We start from the raw sequence: 20,994 nt of genomic DNA, 5'->3' as shown, positions 1-20,994 counted from the left end.
CGTGCATTATTTAATTATCTGTCTCGAAATGAAAACTTACGTCTCGAAAGCTTCTAACAATCTGTATATTAGATAGTTTCTTTAAATACGTGGTAAGACCTGTCCAACGAGTGTTGATTCTATCATGCATAACACAGGATTTATTTAACTTTAAAGTACAAAACACTTTAATGTTGCAAGTTTCCCAAGGACTGATATACATCATGACGATATAAATTCGTGGTTTTCCTAAACATTTTTAATAACGACAATGGTCTACTTTCTTGACTTTGAAGAGGTATGATTTGCATGTCTAATATATAAAACTCAATGTATTTAAATTGTAAACGTCCTTTCATGATTGTAAACATGATATTTTTTCCTTTGCATCGGTGAGGTGTATATCTCAAGATGAAATAAAGAATAGGATTATAAATGTATTTCCTGACTACCTGTTTACATGTATATAAAATATCTCAAACGTACAACCTGAAGAGTTACATGTGACACCTTATTGTAATTATCCTTTATCTGTGATCAGTGCCCTCAGGTGTACCAGTAAATTCATTACATAATAGCAGTACATGTAAGTCTCAGTGAAGGACATCCGTAGCTGGTCAGCATTCTGTATGACAAGATGTAATTGAAAGTATATACCCATTTAAGTTTGACATATGAAATCAAAACATGTAAACTACACACTAAAACAAAACAAAACAAATAATTAAGTAAGTACTTATATAATAATACAGCGCTTGGAAGTCGGACTCGTCAGTGGATGCACAATATTTGTCATTTTGTTCTCTACTGTTATTAATTTAGTGGTGAAGTGTGTCGAAAAGCTGAGCCGAGGACCATACATGGCTTCAGGTATATGACAACCACCAACACAGGCCTTCGTGAATGATATGACGATAGCCACCAAGACTGAGGGATGACAATTCAGGATTGGAGACAAGACGATTTCAACTGTCTTAAAGTGCATTGGAAAACAATTTGACAACTCGCTAGCTAATAGAGATAATGTTGTATCTATGTTCGAACAAGCAAGGAACGGATGACAATGATAGAAAGGAGCGTGCTACCTGGAAGATTCGAGGCTTGGATTTTCCTAAACGGTGTGCTTCCACGGATAATATGGCCAATTCTGGTGTATGATGCACTTTTGTCATCAGTTGGGAAGATGGAACGTGTGTTGACAAACTACACAGATCGAGTACCATGAGGCTTTAGCAGCATCGGCTTGTAAAGAGAAGGTACCAACTGAATATTCCTCTGAAATATCTTACTGAGGAACATAAGGTGACCAAGGTCAGGCAACCTCTCTTACTGCAGAACAGCAAAGATGTAAAGTCAGGGATACAGAGGTGAAAATTAAGACCGGAAGGAAGTTGAAAGCTGACAAAACAATCCAAGAGGCAGGGTCGAGGCTTCGACATGGGGACGTCATGGGAAGTATAGCAGTTAGCAGCAAAGGACTGGGAACATCGACAAAACAGATGTAGAGTAACGCAGGGCAGAACAATGGAGAGAACTGGTGCAGAAAAAATGAGGGCAACGGAAGAGGAGAAGTAAATGATGAAGATAGCATGCATAAAGAAACAGGAAAGTTGGCTAAACTGACGGGGATTCGAGAGAGGAATCTCTCATGGAGTAAAATCTAGGCCATAGAGGAGAAACGCATCAGATTTCTTCTGGGATCTGTGTATGGTGTTCTGCCCAGCCTCACGAAAATTGTACATGGGGTCTCAGTGAAGATCTTGTGTGTGTCTTGTGTTAGAGAGTGGCGAACCTGATGTCTATCATATCATGATGCCCAGTGGCTCTGAGGGATGAGCGATACACCTGGCGTCATGACAAAGTGCTTTACACTTGCAACAACACTGAAGGTGCAAAGAAGAAACAAGCAAAAAAGGATCCAAGTTTGTCAATTTCATTCAAGCAGGTGAAATTGGAAACCGAAGAGTCAGGGGAAACAAAGATCATGGCAACAGCGGGGGAATGGCAGATGAAGGCAGATCTGAACGACAGAAATTCCCAGTGGAAATCAAAACTTCAAACTAGAGACCAGACATGGTACTCTGGTCTGCAATAACCAAAACGGCCATCATTGTGGAATGGGAAGAACGTACGGGGGAGGCATTCGAGAAGAAGAAGGCAAAATATCAGGATCCAGTTGATGATTGCCCTTAGTAGGGTTGGAGGGTATGGTCCTTCCCTGTGGAGGTTGGCTGCAGAGGATTTGCCGGTTAGTCGTTGTGGGAGGTCAGGAGGAACATAGGTGTCATCGGGAAAGACAGAAAGCATCTGATTGGTTCAGTATGCTAGCGAGCAGAGTCAGCATCAGTGAGACTGTGGATGAAGCGGACAGAATCGTGGGCATCAAAGTAGTGTTATGTGACGCTTTAGAATCACTCCAATGTAAACTTTGTTATTTGGGGTAAGGTATGTTCATTTATTTAATGATATTAACATCAATCACAAGAGAACTGTGACAACATCAGCAGTTGTACATGATGACACAGGCGAGATAGTTGCAGGCTGGGGTTTGATCACCCTAGTCGCCGCACATCTGGAGGTTGTAGTGGACAGCGCCGAAACAACCAAGTATAGTGGATCCACCTGAAGACGGACCGCATGGCATCAGGAACATCACGATATATGAAAGTAATGTTTATGTCAATGACCTTAGCGACCATACAACAACTGATCCGAGTACATATTGACTAAAGTGGATGATCTGACCACACAAGAATATTGTACAAGGTTTACTTGCCGAAATGTTTGCCATCAAATTTCACGGTTTTCAATGTCTGTTCGTGAAAGCTGCCACTTTGTTTGAAATGTGAGATCATGCACTAAATCATATGCGCGTTTGAAAAAATCAGTATCGCAAAGCTTCTCAAAGACTCAGAAACTGCTCCAGAAATTCATCGGCTGCTTTTCAAGTAGCAAACTACTGCCGGATTATCCACAGTTTAGCTGCTTATAAACTATTTTTGTAACCACATAGTTTTAAACAAAGAACTGATTATGGATGGAGGTTCGAAGCTCAGCTGGGAATATTTATTTTACCATGACCGCTGTATCATGTGTCATCTGATCCTTTGGCCAATATAAAGAAACATGTTGATGTATATATATTACAATTTCTTAGACACGGCTGCATTTAAATATATTATGTCCTGCTGGAGAAAATTGATAAAAACAGTGTATCATTTCTAGGACAAACGTCTCTGCAGCATTTTGGTTATGTTTAATAAAGTGGACTTGTACAACAGGGTGTACAATCAGATGTTAGAATTTTGACAAACTTCGTTGATTTTACAGCCACTGTTTGTACTGTAGGTTCATTAGGTGCACTGTTGTTCTGACTAATGTTCCCATTTTAAGTCTGCTTTCATACACGGGTCCTAGTTAGCACATCAGATGTATGAGGTACTTAAACTGGTAATTGAGGTGACAGACATTCTACATCGCCTGCACATTTTTTTCTGTGTCATTAGGTATGTAAAGGTTGTCGGGCAGAAGGACGCAATATGATATGGCTGGGTACCTCGACAAGATATATTATAATGCACAAATCCATTCAAATTCACACTCGTGCAGTGGAAGGTATGTGTTCACCTGACTGATCACATGATCTCATTTATGTATTGATAATAAGAAGAACGAGAAACTCAGTGGTGCGTTGATATTAGACAAAACAGTTAATATGATAGTAGTTTGTAGAATATTTTAATGAAAGAAAACATTAACGTATTACCTAGGATGTCACAAATTATACATGTCAAAGTGATCATGTTTCGATGTATCGTACATACAAGCTTTTTCGTCAGGCTAGATAAACATGTCATGATTTCGTAATTGTTCAAATAAAATAAATAACAAACATATAACATCGAAACCATAATATAACCCAAATATTCTGAATAACTATTAAGTGAATATATACAGGACTGTCTTGTATCTGTAACAGTATATCTGTACCTTCATCAGTAAGTAAAAGTACATCTACACTCAGGCCAGCCTATTAAGGGTATAGCGAGTTACGTGCGTCATTCATTCATGTCATTAAGGCAACACTCATTTTCCTTTCCAGTTTGGTTACATCTTCTCATGGACATGTTTGGATTTTTTTCACTCTCTACTCGGTTAACAAAAATATGTTATGAAAAAAATAAACTTTCGGAACTATATAACATATAAACTGGTGTTTAATGCACTATAATCCGATGCTAGATTACTCTTCTCTTTTCTCGGAAAACCATTATACGTCGTATTCAGTTCAAAGTAATCACTAGAAAAGTGTATAGGGTTGAAACGATAGTAGCTTTTCATATTCATATCGAAATCAATAAATATTACTATAATTAAGGAGTTAACAAATTTGACGAACAACTTTAATAGCATTTTATGGAGATCCAAATGAATGGTTCATTGGTACCTTAAAACATCATTTACTGTAAAAACACGTATTTTAGTGGGTCTTACAATGTTTTATACTCATTTCGTGGATAAATGTAGCTTAATAAATGTATATGTATTTTCGTCGATATATGAATTCGCGGATTGAGAGTATTCATATAAAAATCCCACCAAAGAATAATTGTGGAGTAAATTTTTACACCCAGAATGTAGTCAGAAACATTGTTTAGATCTTCAGTTATTTATAGATAATGTGGAATATGCAGCGTGGACATTGTTTAGACCTTCAGTTATTTATAGATAATGTGGAATATGTAGCGTGGACATTGTTTAGACCTTCACTTATTTATAGATAATGTGGAATATGTAGCGTGGATATTTACATGATCAACAGAACCTTTATAGCAAAATCTGAATACATAGGTAGCAGAAAACAATTAATTTGCATTTTCCCTGAAATTATCCTGTTAGAATTATGCAGGTACAGCATCTTGGTTATGAAAAATACATCATTACATGTCTATATATTTATAAACTACATAACTACGTTAATTACTTTTATAGTAGAGAGATTAAAATTGTTTAAATAAAAAATGTCCTCTGATTTCTGACATGTCATTGCCAGAGTTACCAACTGAAAAAATGCTTAAAATGCAAAATTGCTGCTAATTCCAACCTAACACTGAAAAAAATTCATTCCTGAACTATCTTAATCTCAACAATACTGTCATGGTAACAAACGCAGTTTCTCGGAATTTCTGGAAAATGCAAATTAACTGTTTCCTGCTAACGACACCGGTTTCGACGGTTACAATAAACTATAAAAAAAAGACATAACAACAATATGTATATACTACAATATATGTAAATATTCTTTGTAACAATTCATAACAATGTAGATGGTCCGAACTAAAGTTGCATATATAATCTACTGGTATACAAATACAGTTCAATAAAAATAACAAGGTGAGTAACAAATAACACAACAATGGCAACATTTCTTAGTGTAAAAACATTAAAGAATAACATGAAAGTTATCTCAACATACTAAACCAATAAGCCAGGTATTTCTCTTAGCACTTAAACCAATAAACCAGGTATTTATCTGAACATTCTAAACCAATAAACCAGGTATTTATCTGAACATTCTAAACCAATAAACCAGGTATTTATCTGAACATTCTAAACCAATAAACCAGGTATTTATCTGAACATTCTAAACCAATAAACCAGGTATTTCTCTTTACTCTCTAAACCAATAAATCAAGTATTTCTCTCAACACTCTAAACAAATAACCCGGGTATTTCTTTTCACATCTTTTTTTTAACAATCAGAAATTTGTATGGTTTTCATGCGAAGTAGAACATATCATGTTATGATTTTCCATTTCCGTGTCCTACATACCGAAAGTCTAATGTGAACAGTTAAGATTAATAAAGATTAAGGAACGGTTACAGATAGGAGTAGAATTTAAGAAAGAACCCAGAGAAGCAGATCATACTGAAAGCCAAGTGTGAAGAGTTAAGATTAATAAAGATTAAGGAACGGTTACAGATAGGAGTAGAATTTAAGAAAGAACCCAGAGAAGCAGATCATACTGAAAGCCAAGTGTGAAGAGTTAAGATTAATAAAGATTAAGGAACGGTTACAGATAGGAGTAGAATTTAAGAAATAACCTCAGAAAAGCAGTTCAGACTAGAAATTTGACGTAGTTTCTTTAAGCCAATTTAAATAAAGTCATAAACTGATCATTTGGTTAATTCTAACAGAATGTGAAAGACAATTACAAAATGTGAATTCGTTTACTCAAAAGAGAAGGTAAAGCGGGTAAAGTGAGATGGGTAAATATAGGTCGGTAGAAGGGAAATAGAGAATGTTTGTAAGTCGAATAAGGGTGGGGAATTAGTACACATATCAAACAGGAAAAATGTATTTCACATCTTAAACCAAGAAACCAGGTATTTTTCTCACCACCCTAAATCGATAAACCAGGCATTTTTCTTACCACTTAATCGGATATTTATCTGAAGAATCTAAACCTATAAACCAGGTATTTTTCTGATTAAATTGTTAACCAATAAACCAGGTATTTATTTTATTTCCACTTTAACCCATTAAACCAGGTATCTATTTTATTAATACTCTAACCAGCAAACCAGATATATATTTTAACATTATTAACCAATAAACCAGTTATTTATCTTAACACTCTAAATAATGTATAAGGTATTTACGTAACAATCTTAGATATGGCTATAAGATGATTACAACATACGCAAAGTGTATAACATGTACCCTGCTAGTGTCTTATGAGATAAGCTGTATTTTGGCGAAGATGAAGAAGAAGTGGCGAGCCATTTATCCTATTTATCCTGCAACGTTGATTGGAAACCAAAACTATGTCTATGTTTACCTGGCTTTTGTCCGATGGCGTAAGCCAAAACAATTGCTCCGAGCAGAAATATAGTTCTAAACTTCATTGCACGTGACAGCGATTTTATGAAGTTTTGTTTATAACCCTGTTAATGATAACACATAAAACCGCATATTTCGATGTAATTTTAAGTTATTTCAGAAAGTAGTTCTGTCGAATTAACGCACGTGCTAAAATACAGCTGTTTTCCTTCTCTGAATAAATGTATATATGGCAGGTATATTACGGCAATGGTGGCGCCAGTTCGTGTCAAAATAGTGTACAAAAGAAGCATAGGAGAATAGGGTGCACAATATGCGGGATTGCAGGTGGTAGACACTACTGATGGACTATTAATCCACGTTGTCTGCAATAATCCGCACACACTGTTTTAATTCCTTTGAACATTGAAACTGTATTATGTAACTTATACCTGTTTGTATCTACAGGTTTGTTTATTCTCCAATCAAATATCCAATAGATAGACAGCTTTATTCTGATCAAGTATTGCGGAAGTTCCGTAGGTCAAGGTTGCTTAAAGAATGTAGTTTTGAGTACATATCTTTAAACTTCGGGAAACAACAAATACACCGTTCTGGTGATTCCTCACAATGGAATGCTAGACTGATTAGGTTATGAAATATTCAACGGCTCGACACAGGATTTCTCTGACAGGTCACGTCCCGCAACAAATACCTTTAAGATGTTCCTGTCATCACCTGTGTAAATGTAAGATTTGAAGCTGACAACACTTAATCACTCAGAGACATGTAGATTCATATGTGGTGTATATTCATTCAAATATTGTTACCATTAAAGAGACAAAACTATCTTTAAACAGAATAATCAATAGATAAGATAATATATTGCCATTTATTTTACCAATTGGGATTTTTTCATATTAAATTTGTAAGTTCCGATGTTGTGAATACTAGATATCTTTTTCACTGTTTTTTCTCACAAATTAAAAACCTGATGTAAGATATCTATAAAACGTGAATAACAAGATGAATAAAACGTCAATCTACAAATTATACAATTATACAAAAACTTTTTCGCCAAGATAACATGCATCCTCGATTCTATAATACAAATCACAGATATGGTGTGTTATGTAGCGCAGATTGATATAAATGTGGCCAACGGTGAACGTGAAATTTTAGATTCACCCACCAACAATACAAATTGCTGAGTGTGTAGAATGATTTTGTATTTTTAAAAAAAAGATATTTATCGTGTTTTACTTACCGAGGAAGACGAATTTCTGTATGACATCTTCAATAGAGTCATTCTCGAACACATCAATGACACTGCCTGCTGCCTTTGGGTCTATAACAAGGGCATCGAATTCTTTCCCAACCTCAAAGTTACCGATAATGTCATCCATGTCCAACACTGGAATTAACAACTACATATTACTGATCCTGTCACACATGGTAATACAGTGATACATTTAAACGTTAACCTACGCTTCTTACATAGACATGAATAGTACTTTCAAAATGAAATTACTTGAATGGAACGTTTCTCACCTTTCTTAATAACATAATTTTAAATATCCGTGTATACATTGTTGAAACTTTTCAAGAACAGTCAGCGAAATATTTAATATAGAACCGTTGGATACAAATACACTTCTTAGTGTTTCGGAAGGTTTTGTTTTGTTTCATGAATTTACGGAGCTTAACATACACGTATCATCCATTGGAGGTCAGGTGTCAGGACAGCCACCAAGAATGAGAAATTGTGAACAAAAAAGAAAGAGAAAAAATGTTATAAAAAAACCCAGAATATCAAAATAATTGTACAAGTGCAATTGATCTATTTTGGTTGGGTCTCTCCAACGTCCCATAGTAAAAGTCAAAGAAGAAAATCTCTGATTCTGCAAGGTGCCACTTTTAGTCGCTTTCGACGAGCGTGCAGTAGGCCTAGAATACAGCTGCTTATATTATTTCGCGCTCCGACGTTCCCTAAATAAAAGGCATCGAAGAAACTGCCAAAGGGATGCCCCACAATTAGTAACCTCTTAGGACATCCATTGTGTATATTCTTTCCCTGTCTTTTTTGCATGGGTCTTATGAAGGAGAGCGTGATAGCAGAAGAGGTAGTTTCTTTAACAAAATTGCAAAGTATTACCTCTGGCGCCACCCAGTGTGGCCATTCGGAACACATCTTTATAATCCAATGGTGTGTAGCTTGGACCACGCTGCATAGCAATAGTGTTTGAGGTACTGATGGCGGTTCTCATAGCATCCATGATAGATGGACTGTAGCCCCCGGAGATATCTGTAAAAGGTAGGCAGTCAAATTATAAGTTTAAATGTTACACTTTATATTTTTAACTGATGGTTATCGAAAATTACATTTCATTGATTCCACATAGTTTACAATAGGATAAACACAACGTTATCTACTGTGTATGGCATCATTTAATTTAACAAATATAATAGTATCTTGTTTCTAATGCTACATAAATACAAGATCTCGATTCTTCTACATACCTGTACCCAAACCTACAGCGATATCATCTTCAAAGCAGCCCTTGACATCAAGAAGACCGCTTCGGATTCTTGAGAAAACAGAACAAATATTTGTTGTAATGAATGGCATTAAGGATCTGTATCAATAGATATTCAGAATATTTCTTTGCCTTTTCTTTCTCTTGTTCTTAATTACCAACTGTGCAATACTGCAAACGTAGTTTTGTTTGTGATGGTTCAAATTTCCGAGGTTTTACAAAAAAAGTTGATATAAAAAGAGTGGATTTTTTCACAAGGTTTCACCAATAGCTTCAAGTTAAATGGGCTTATTGTTTCACGAGGTTTGTCGTCAACTGACAATCAAGCTCATTACAGGGTTTTAAATGATGCTGGTTGATGAAATAATGGGAAAGCTAAAGTGGTCTCAATTAGAAATAGTCTGTTTCTTTGTGCTATATGATGTTGGGCGCGTTTGGTGCTCGTTTGTTGAATATATTTTTTTCTCATTTGAGAACATGACATTACTTACTTGGATTGACCAAGATTTCCATGGCAGGTGTCGTCGATGAAGCAGAAGACGCGTACTATTCCGAAACACTTTATTTTATTCTCCTTGTACTTTTTCAGGAACCTCCGAGTAAATCTTATGCTCTAGTTCTATTGTTTATATTTTTCTTCGAAAGCTTAATTTAAAAAGGACGTATTTTTATGGAAGCCATGTGACCAAGGCATTTTCTCTTGGATTCCATTTTGTACCAATCTTGATAACAACTGAAATATAACCTATAAAAGTAGTATCCATGGTATGTTGCCATAGTTTCATGAGATTTGTATACTAATTAAGCATATTCATTGAAATATCAGACTTACGACAAATTGGAGTTCGGACAGTGAGATATTCCTGATCGACGTTTCTTGATCGTCTCCCTTTCTTCCTTTGATAAATATATGCCATGAGCAAGCACAGTCTGTAAACATTAAGATCAACAGTAAAGTAACACAAATAGGGACGAATTACTCAACGAAAAATTTATATCAAAATCATCTTTCTGTAGCGAAATTCTGCAATATACAAGATACAACTTCCATTTGCATTTCATAATGCGAGGACCCCCGAGACAAATCCAGAGATTCCCTTCATTAATCGTTTTAACTACAAAGTAAAACACATCGGCGACATATACAGATTGCGTTCTGATACTTATAAATCAAGAAATTTCATACAGTTGAATGTGTGCTTACGTACTGAAGAAATCACGTGATGATCAGGCGCCCGTTTCTAAATATAACCTACCAGACACCAACATTGCTGACGCAGTGTAAATGAGACTACATGCACCATGCCGAATCGTGAATCTATCCAATTTCACAGTGGATCGAGTAACAAAGCAGTTAATGCAAAACGACACTGAATGATCAAATGATTTTACAGAGGGCAAAGTTATGGTAATTGTGGAATGACATTTATGATATATGTATTGCTTTTAAAGAGGTTGTCGTCAGTATTCACTAGACGTGTTACTTCATTTCGGCTTGTTCTTCAAGCAATGGTAATAAATGAAGAGATAAATAAAGTAACATGTAAAGGGATTGTACAAAACAAATAAACGATTTAATTCAAATTTAGACTTTAGAAGCAGTATATAATTAATCTAACTGCATCATCCAGCATCATAATCGCCCGTTAAGGACGCGTCAGTGATGTTAAGGGCCTAAACATTGAAACCTAGGCTGCGACTGAGGAAAACCAGAATTTTTCGATTGTTTTTCGTGATGACATTTAAGACTTGATATTTCTGTGTAGAGTTTAGATATGTCCTCGGTAAAATCAATGGTTTTTATTTATGTTTTGTAACGTTGTTTTACTTTATTGGGCGTACATTAACTGACTTTCCATGATTTTTCCGATTTTAGCTGAACTTAAAAATATTTCAAGGTTATTGTTGAGATGTTATGTAATTAATGTAATATTACGCTGATTTTCCTGGTATCTGTAAGATGTTGTTTTTTTAAACGTTCTTATTTCTTTACATCTTTTATACACATGTTACCTACATATAACTCTACACTTCAGTATAACTAGATGAACGATACAGCCAACTAATCTATACAACACACCAGTATAATTACGTAATTTGATAAGTTTGGTTTCATACCTTCTTTGTAAGCAGACCAGCCTGTTCGTACACGTCCGTGTAAGATTTACTCTCCGGGTAGAGCTTCTGAACCATAGTACATTCGTCCCTTGTCTCACATATATGGGTCTGTAGGATGCAGTAAAATAAATTGTGTATATATGAGAGAGAGAGAGAGAGAGAGAGAGAGAGAGAGAGAGAGAGAGAGAGAGAGAGAGAGAGTTTCAAATATTGTATACAATCTTGTATCATGTGAAAGATTGAACTATTTTAAACGTTTCCTTTATTTATTTGAGTCCCCCCTCTCTCTCTTGACGCCATTTATATTAAGTTTTTAACGATCGATTTTGTTACATCGTACGTTTTTATCATATAAAATAAAATTAATGTTTTAGATAGCGTTTGTCGCGACGTCTCCCGCCAATGCATTTTTTCGGTCAAGACAAATTAAATCAATATTAGTTTGTTAAGCTTGGAAAGCGAATTGATTTACTGTTAGAATTCAGTTTCATTTGAAACCAGCCATCTTATTGATGAAAAACGATAAGGAAATCGTTGTCTGTAACATTGTTTTTTTTTTTTAATTCACTACAAGACTACGAAATAATTCTTAAAACAATAAGAATCTGTTAAAACTACTGATGTCAAAATATTGCTTAGTAGTAAAACTGATCCATTTGCAGTTTAAAGAAGCAACATGACGATACCTGTACATGAAGGTGATGAGACCTCGCCAACTGTCCAAGCTGTTTCATTAAATCCATGCAGCAACTTATAGCAAACCTCGGGGTGATACATGGCTTCACCAGTTGGTACTACAAATAAAACACAAAGAGAAACTTCTAGCGATGTTATACAGCTACACTTACAAAACACCACAAATAAGAAACTTCTAGCCAATATAGTGATGTTATACAGCTACACTTACAGTTGTTACAAAACACCACAAATAAGAAACTTCTAGCCAATATAGTGATGTTATACAGCTAAACTTACAGTTGTTACAAAACACCACAAATAAGTTTTCTCTATCATATTCCAAAATAAAGAAATTGACAACACAACAATACCACGAGAGTTCATGTTAGGGATGGTGTTCCCGTATGATAACACCATTAATGCTTCGGAGGAAGCACTATTCATCATTAAAAGCAGCCAGGAGTGAAACTAATTGAATATATTCTACTTGTTAAAGATGTATTTTCATTTCGTTTTTGGCCGTTAGTTCCACGAAAGGTGATTAATGTACTTATGGTCGTTGCTTATTAAAAGTATTTCTAGTATTGAAGCCATATAACTTCTATTTCACAGACAATAAAATGTGTGCTTGAAAAGGAAAAGACAGTTCATTGTATAAAAGATGTAAACGTTTAAACAATAACTACGTTAATCATTTAAATACATGTGAATGCCATAATTCAGTGACGACTGTGTACAAAAGACACACAAGTAAAGAGCACTTTTTAATATAAATTCAGAGTTAGATACAGTAGAGCCAAACAATGTATTAAACTGCATCATATGGCTGTTTCGTTCTCCGGACTCGTCGGTGATGTTAAGAGCCTTAATACTGAAGCCTAGGATCGAAAAAAGTCCAAACCTAAATGGGAAGGTGCACTGGCCCTATGGTTCAAAACATTTCGTAGTTTTCATACACCTGATAACCTAAGATTGTCATTTAAATGACATTTTGCATAATTTTAAACATACCAGTATTCGGATGGATCAACTCGTGGCATGAAGATTAACGCGAACCTCATTGACTAAAGTATGATGTATAATCAATATGAATGCCATGATTCACCGACAACTGTATACATCAGTTGATGACATTGAAATACAAGCAGAAACCATTAGAATTTCACGAAAACAGTTATTTAATCCACAACACGATTAAAAACTGGTATTGATTACATTACATTTACATAAACATTATTTTCAGCGTATTTAAAGGCATTTATTTATTCTTTACATTTGGTCTATATTTCTCACATTTGTCAAAACAACACTGATTGTATTCCAACCTCATGTTTATATTGACGAGACTCTCCGACATAAAGATTTTTTACATTTTTTTTAAAGTGGATTTTTTTTGTGACCTTCGAATTCGACCTTGAGGTAAAACTATGTCTAGTTCTATAATAGAAACATTGTTGAACGTGTTGACTTTCCATTGGTTGATGTACACGTGGTTGAGTTTGACATTGAAAGATCATATATAGAATATCTTGATAATGGATTTACATTTAGGTGTATCGTGATATCAGACTCACGCCATATGAAGTTGAGAACAAAGTTCGCGAGACACAAATTAAAGAGACTAATCTGAAAGCAAGAGTTCCAGGTGGAATTATATTTTGGAATAATATAACATATACATAACTCTGTATAATGTCTCTTAGATATAAACAAAGAACATTAGCTCATACGAGTTATTACTGCACCGAACATAGGTACGGAGACGTCATAAAATCAAGGTACAATAAAGCACCATTAGATGTGATCACAGTTAAATAGCACAGACATTAAAACTGCAAAAATGTTGGAGACATAGGTTTACACTAACAAGTGAAAAAGACAAAATGGTGGAATATAGATTTTAGTAAAAACTGAACTAATGTTAACATGTATATAGTGTAAGAAATGTTGACAGAATAATACAAATGTTATAAAGACAATACACGCACATATATACTGCCATATACCATCAAACCTTCATACAACATCGGCAGAGACTAAAATGCTGACAAATTAAAAACTAATATCAATTTATGGTTACTTTGTCTTATTTTGACACTGCTGGTCGACTTTTCGTCCCGCGATTGGTCGTAACCTGAGCGCTACGTTTGAATTCATTCACTCAGTAGCATTGTTCATTGTATAAACCTACTTTGAAAGAGTGCGAAGACGCGGTTCAAAACATGACATTAAATAAAAGTCCAGGGAGTGATGGGCTGACGGCTGAATTCTATAAAACATTTTGGAATAAGATAGGTAAAACGGTAGTTGAAGCTTTAAATGATTCATACAGGAGGGGGGAATTGAGTACTTCTCAAAAAAAAGGAATCGTCTCTCTAATTTATAAGAAAAATGATGCTCTCAATCTACGAAATTGGAGGCCTATTTCTTTACTCAATACTGATTACAAAATTGCTGCTTATTCTCTGGCTAATCGGATAAAACCAGTAATGTCAAAAATCATAAATACTGATCAGAACGGGTATATACGCAATAGATTTATTGGGTATAACATCAGGCTTATTCAAGATATTATTGATTATTCGGAAAAGTTCAACATTGATTCATGTATAATTTTTCTAGATTTTTCAAAGGCTTTCGATACAATTGAGTGGGATTTTATGTTTACTTGTTTAGAAAAATTCGGTTTGGGGAACTCATTTATTAAGTGGGTTAAGACTTTGTATACGGATATCAAAGGCTGTGTAAAGAACAATAACTGGTTAACCGGAAGCTACAAAATATCACGTGGAATAAGGCAAGGTTGTCCTCTTTCTTGTTTACTATTTGTCATAGCGGCAGAAATTTTGGCATGCAAACTACGTTCTGATACAAATATTAAAGGTGTAAAGTTAAATAATAAATATGTAAAGATATCCCAGTTAGCAGATGATACTACATTGTTCATGAGGTATAGTGAGGTTAAAAGGGCATTGAAATTAGTTGAGGAATTCGGAAAAATGTCAGGATTAAAATTGAAAAAGGATAAGACAGAGGGTATTTTTGTTGGATCAAATAAAAATAAAGACAATTGTCATGCAGGTATCAAATGGGTGAAAACGGCAAAATCACTGGGTGTTCACTTTGGTATGAACAGTAAAGTATGCTCCAATCTTTGTTGGAAAGACAAAATTGTATCTATAGACCAATTAATGAAAAATTGGAAAAAAAGGAAGTTAACCTTGCTTGAAAATCGATAATAATACAAAGTCTAGTTATTCCAATGATTACTTTTCTCGTTAGTGCAATTGGAATCGATAATGACACGATTAAGGTTTTAGAAAAGATGATTTACACTTTTATTTGGGATGGGAAGCCTGATAGAGTAAAACGAAATACTATGATCTGTGATTTTGATAATGGCGGGCTAAAAATAAGAGACATCCAATGTCATATTAATGTCTTACGTATTTCTTGGATTAAGCGATTACTTAACCACACTGAAGCCAATTGGAAAATTTTGCCACGCTATTATTATGATAAATTTGGAGCAAATAATTTAATTTTTTAAATGAATACATGTTCAACTATACTCCTGCCAAAATATCAGGAATTACCGAAATTTTATTTTGACTTACTTAGTTCGTGGTTTACACTGCAGGAGGAAAATCGTAATATAAAAAGTTACAGGGAAATAAAACAACAGGTGATATGGGGCAACAAACATATAACATTGGGTGGAAAGGCTCTATGGTTTAAAACATGGATAGATTCTGGTTTGATTTACATAAACGATATTGTGGGAATTTATGGAAAAATAGATGATAATCTTATATATGATAAACTGCATTGTAAAAGTAACTGGTTAGTTGAAATTTTATCTGTAAAACAAGCAATACCACGATGTTGGATAGAAGAATTACATAGTGAAAAATCTAAATCGGTCGTTCAGATATTATGGAAGGATGTTTGTGTGTTTAATACAACAACATACAAAACAAAGTCATTGCAAAATATGTGTAACAAGGAAATGTATGATATTCTAAGGGGTAAAAAATCCCATACTACACATAGCTTCCAAGTTTGGAAAGAAAAACTTAAATACAAGGAAAATAGTAGAGGCGTGTTTACCAACTTTTTTGAATTTGTATTTAAGGTTGTAAGGGAGAACGACGAAAAAGTTTTTCGTTGGAAATTATTCAGTAATATTATTCCCAATGGCGTTTTATTAAAAAGATGGAATATTAAGTCACACGAGAATTGCGAAGTATGTAAAGTTAAAGATGACTATATTCACTATTTTATTGAGTGTATTTGTATAACTCCACTCTGGGATCACGTAAAAGAATCTCTTCGTAGAATAGGCTACACCATAAATATGAAATGTTTGAAATATATAGTTATTGGATATAAAATAACCTATTCTGCGTATGACTGGATTAATAGTTTGTTATCACTGGTTGGGTTTGTTATATATAAATGGTATCACCAAAGTGATTCAAGGACAAAGTACGTGGACATAGTAAAACTATTTAAGTATGAATTGAACAGAAAATTATGTTTAAAGTATTACCAAAAGATGACTTACTTGAAATTATGTTTGTAAAAATGATTACAGCAAACGTGACGAATCACTTTGAATAATCGTTCACGTAGTTACAATGCTATTAAAAAAAAAAAAAAAGAACACACTGTGATGAAAATGAAGCCAAAAGAATTTCAGCAAGCATGGTGACAGCGACATCGTTCTCTACACAAAAACAATAAATTGGTGATTTAAAATATATCTTAAAGTGAACCAAAATAATTCATTTCTTTTTTTATATATTTCTTTTTTATAACGTCCATACTATGTTAACAAATGTGTTATCTTTGATCTTCGATTTGTGTAGTTAAGAGAAAGAAACAGAGAGAGGGTGATTGAGAGATAGAGAGAGAGGGAAAAGGAAAGACAGGGAGGGGGGAGAGAGAGGAGAGAGAAGTGGAGAGAGAGGGAGGGAGAGATAGAGAAGGGGGGAGATAGAGAGAAGTGAGAGTGAGAGAGGGAGAGTGAATAAGAGAGAGGGGGATGAGAGAAAAGGGATAGAGGAAAGAGAAAGGAGAAAAGACGCGAGACAGGAAAGGAAAGATTAAGAGGGAGTGAGAAAGAAGGAGGGGAGAGAGGGAAAGACAGAACTAAGAGTGACAGAGAGAGGGAGAGAGAGAGAGAGAAGGAGAGAGAGGGGAGAGAGAGAGGTGAGAGAGAGATGGGGGAAGCAAGGAGAAGGAAGAAACAATTTTTCAGAAAATATGTACAGCGATATTAACAAAACATGAAAAAGCATAAACTGAGTCGCTATGTAACTATGTGAGACCTGCTGATTTGCTATTTTCTGAGTGTAAAAAAGAAAGAAAGAAAAAAAAAACCTACATGTATTCGATTATGGGACAAATGCACCTCTCCATCGGGATGTTATTCTTACGACAGATTTTAATTTTCCGCGGTCGCCTCTTAGTTCTCCAGATTTCAGCTCATAGCATAACCGAAGGATGAAATAGTTCAAAGCCATAGTTTATCTTATTTTATTCTACTGCATATTATTCTAAACTTGTATTGAAAGGGGCTATTCAGTTGCGTCTTTTGTCCAATGTCCAATGTTCTTATGGAATGTTATTTTAGGAGACCTATAACATTCAACCATGACACTACTTACATTTATGTGTTACATGAAAATATCACAAGAGAAAAAAATCACAATCCAAACACATAATTGATGAAATGAGGGAAAATTACGAACAAAAGAAAGATTTGCAAAAAATAACCAGAGGTATATAGGAAGGGTGATCGTCTTCTAATTCACCGACGACAACCAATTAGTAAATCGTAGTTAGTCCATGTAGGTAATGTAACATTCTCAAATGAATAAAAGGTTAACACCAACAGAACCACCATCAATAAATACTAAAGAACGTCAGAAATTGAACCTTGGTTTGGTCCAACCGTTCTACCAGCTGCACTACTTCACTGTTATAAAATCCACACTTGGTAACTGCAGTGCAGCATTACTACAGATATGTCAATACCGTTTTGTAAGTCACATGGAAGCTATATTGTAAAGAATCTGTAACCTTAACTATGATTGGATAATACCATGGAAGCTATATTGTAAAGAATCTGTAACCTTAACTATGATTGGATAATACCAATCAAAGATATAGATAACGAGGGCTCAGAAGACGTGAGAGCTAATGAACATGGAAGCTATAGTGTAAAGAATCTGTATCCTTAACTATGATTGGATAATACCAATCACCAATATAGATAACGAAGGTTCAGAAGATGTGAGAGCTAATGAATTTCGAAACAAATGATAAAAATTTAAAGCTAATCTTGTTCTGTGAATATCACATGACAAACAATTAAAAGACGAAATAATTTCGGTACCGTTTTCGTCTTCTTGTTGAATTAAGGATTGAGTAATGCTAACTATTTTCATTCACGAAAACCATCCAAATATATATGATACAAGAAAAGGTATTACATGGCAGTATATCCAAATCAACGTATAGAGAGGCATTAGAGTGACATGTGTGGCTAAATGAGGACAATTACCCGGAATGTAAAACATTTATCATTACAATCACGACACAACACTGAAATTTGATCGGGTGTTTGTTTATTCTGTAAGTTCCGAGTGATATTTTCAGGCCACTGAATAAATATTCGTGACATGGATGATTATAGATTTTTAAGTAATGGGATAGTTTCATCGTATGATGTTTGTGTCAAAACTTTGGATCCAAATGTATGTCAAGGCGATCTGATCTATAGAAAATGTATCACGTCAAAACTTGGTAAACAAGATATGCCCCTAACTAAAACTCGCTATTAAAACACAGGTAGGTCAATGTTTTCATTCTGCCTTAGAATAAGGTCAACTTAACAATTTCTTTACACGAAACAAGCTATATATCACATTTACATAAATTTTGTCGGTTAAAAGTACAATATGAAAATAAATCATATAAATTTAACGCTGGAATACAACAGGATATCAACAAAAGGTACGAGAGCTTTGTGTCCGGTATGTATGTATACACCCTAGGATAGTCCTATGGTTTCGTCATATGAATTGTTGTTGTTGTTGTTGTGAAATTAACTATATATTAGTATATAACATAAAATGTATCTGTTGATCTCAGAATGCATGCTATGGATTAGACTCTGGGAGTCACGTTCAAGCTACTGATACGTTCCCTAAATTTTTTTACCCCATCACTAAGAACATGTCAAAAATCAAACATTACTTCAGAAAAAAACCTGCAATGGAAATAAGGAGTTCGTTTTTATACAATTAAGAATGAATACATCTAGATATAGACTTATAAGAACAGTTATTATATAACTTTCTATAAAAATTTTTATTCAGGTATTTGCCTGGACAATACAACTAGGTGATTCGGAAGGGTAAGAGTCTTCTGTTTCATCGACGAATGCACCGTGTTCAATAGATTTAAGCCATGTAAGTGTTGTTACGTTCGCAAATGAGAATAAAATAAACAACTGAACTAACACACATACCGATAAGCATCAAACACGTTCAGTTTCATATCGCAAAAAGAAATAGACCATCGTAAATACTTCCTATCATTTTCATCAGGGGAAATAGGGAAATCAAAATCATCATGCTTAACATACAGTTAATTTCTTAGCTCAATTATTTCAAAACATGGCGTTAAAGTAATATTAAATAAAAATGAGGTCACCAACAAGAAAACCACCAGGCGTATTAAAGAACATGAAATATACCCAAGATTGTACAAAAGACACAATTAAATAGCGTTTTTATAATTAGATACAGTAGAGCCATATTAATGAATTAAGCTGCATCATGCAGCTGTCTCGTCCTCCTATGACTCGTCAGTGATAATTGCGGCCTGAATATTTTAATCAAGGAAGTTACTTTATATCACAGAGGATATAGTATTTCCCAAGGTTGGATGACCGACTTTTTGTCAAAATCCAGTGCCTTAACGTCAAACTAATGTTATTGTGCTGTGTAGTGTAGGTTACAATTTATACGTACCTCTCGGTTGATAACTTCATTAACATATCTGTAAAGATACAAATTAGTTGTAATTAATGAAAACGAAATGTTATCAATAAATCACAGGAACTAATGAATTCAACTGGTGTTACCACAAGGGCAAATAAAAGAATTCCTTTAAAAGTTTTCTTCTTTTGGGATGAGGTATTCAGATCAAATTTGTTCAGAAACAACACCGGGGAAAGAGGGACTTCACGACTCATTGAGAGCTGTTTTGTATTCTCAAAAATTCCTTCCCGATTCAACCGACGATTGCAGCGAAACTGTCGCCAGCATCAGTTCAAATCTTTATATTGTTTGATTTACAGTTTGGTGGTAGAGGTAGACATCGAAAACAATTTTAAGTATCAAATATATCATTACTTTATTTTTTTCCCATGGAAATATTACAGAAAATGAAAAACGGTTGATATGACCAGAGGTCAGATACGAAACATAATCGAGTTATGAATAATATCATTTTATGTTCATTTCAATTTTACCAACCAACCACTGGGTAATGGGATGAGTCATGACCAATCATTATCCAAATGCAAACATTCATTGACAAAGATGTACAGCATGTCGATGATCTCCATTATTATTCCATCTTTCATGAAAGTCATATATCAAACATCTTAAGTGTTTATTCACAAAACTATCACAAATTCACGGATGCCAGCAAAACATGTTTACAGTCTTTTCCCATCACATTAGGAATTAAATGTTTTGGACTCTAATAAGACCTCCTACTTTGGAGGGCATTTTTTCCCTTTATTTATTTTACAAGTGGCAGAAACATCTTTCTGTTGAA

General features: G+C 34.5%; 1 protein-coding gene across 1 annotated transcript in view; it reads right to left on the bottom strand.

Annotated features, from left to right (window-relative positions):
• Positions 1-7,454: 7,454 nt before the first annotated feature.
• Positions 7,455-20,994, bottom strand: part of LOC132558120 (guanine deaminase-like) — a 30,123-nt gene continuing 16,583 nt past the window's right edge. The window contains exons 6-13 of the mRNA XM_060222650.1: positions 20,181-20,208; positions 12,144-12,251; positions 11,458-11,565; positions 10,172-10,269; positions 9,323-9,390; positions 8,958-9,107; positions 8,070-8,216; positions 7,455-7,540 (exon numbers count right to left, since the gene is read on the bottom strand). Of these exons, the coding sequence (XP_060078633.1) occupies positions 7,455-7,540; positions 8,070-8,216; positions 8,958-9,107; positions 9,323-9,390; positions 10,172-10,269; positions 11,458-11,565; positions 12,144-12,251; positions 20,181-20,208 (793 nt within the window). The remainder of the gene's footprint in view (positions 7,541-8,069; positions 8,217-8,957; positions 9,108-9,322; positions 9,391-10,171; positions 10,270-11,457; positions 11,566-12,143; positions 12,252-20,180; positions 20,209-20,994) is intronic.

This window comes from Ylistrum balloti, unplaced genomic scaffold (assembly GCF_031769215.1).
Source record: "Ylistrum balloti isolate Yb309-2 unplaced genomic scaffold, AGI_CSIRO_Ybal_v1 Utg370758, whole genome shotgun sequence".
Lineage (NCBI taxonomy): Eukaryota > Metazoa > Mollusca > Bivalvia > Pectinida > Pectinidae > Ylistrum > Ylistrum balloti.
The sequence above is the reverse complement of the archived record's forward strand: the minus strand, read 5'-3'. Positions and strand labels throughout refer to the sequence as shown.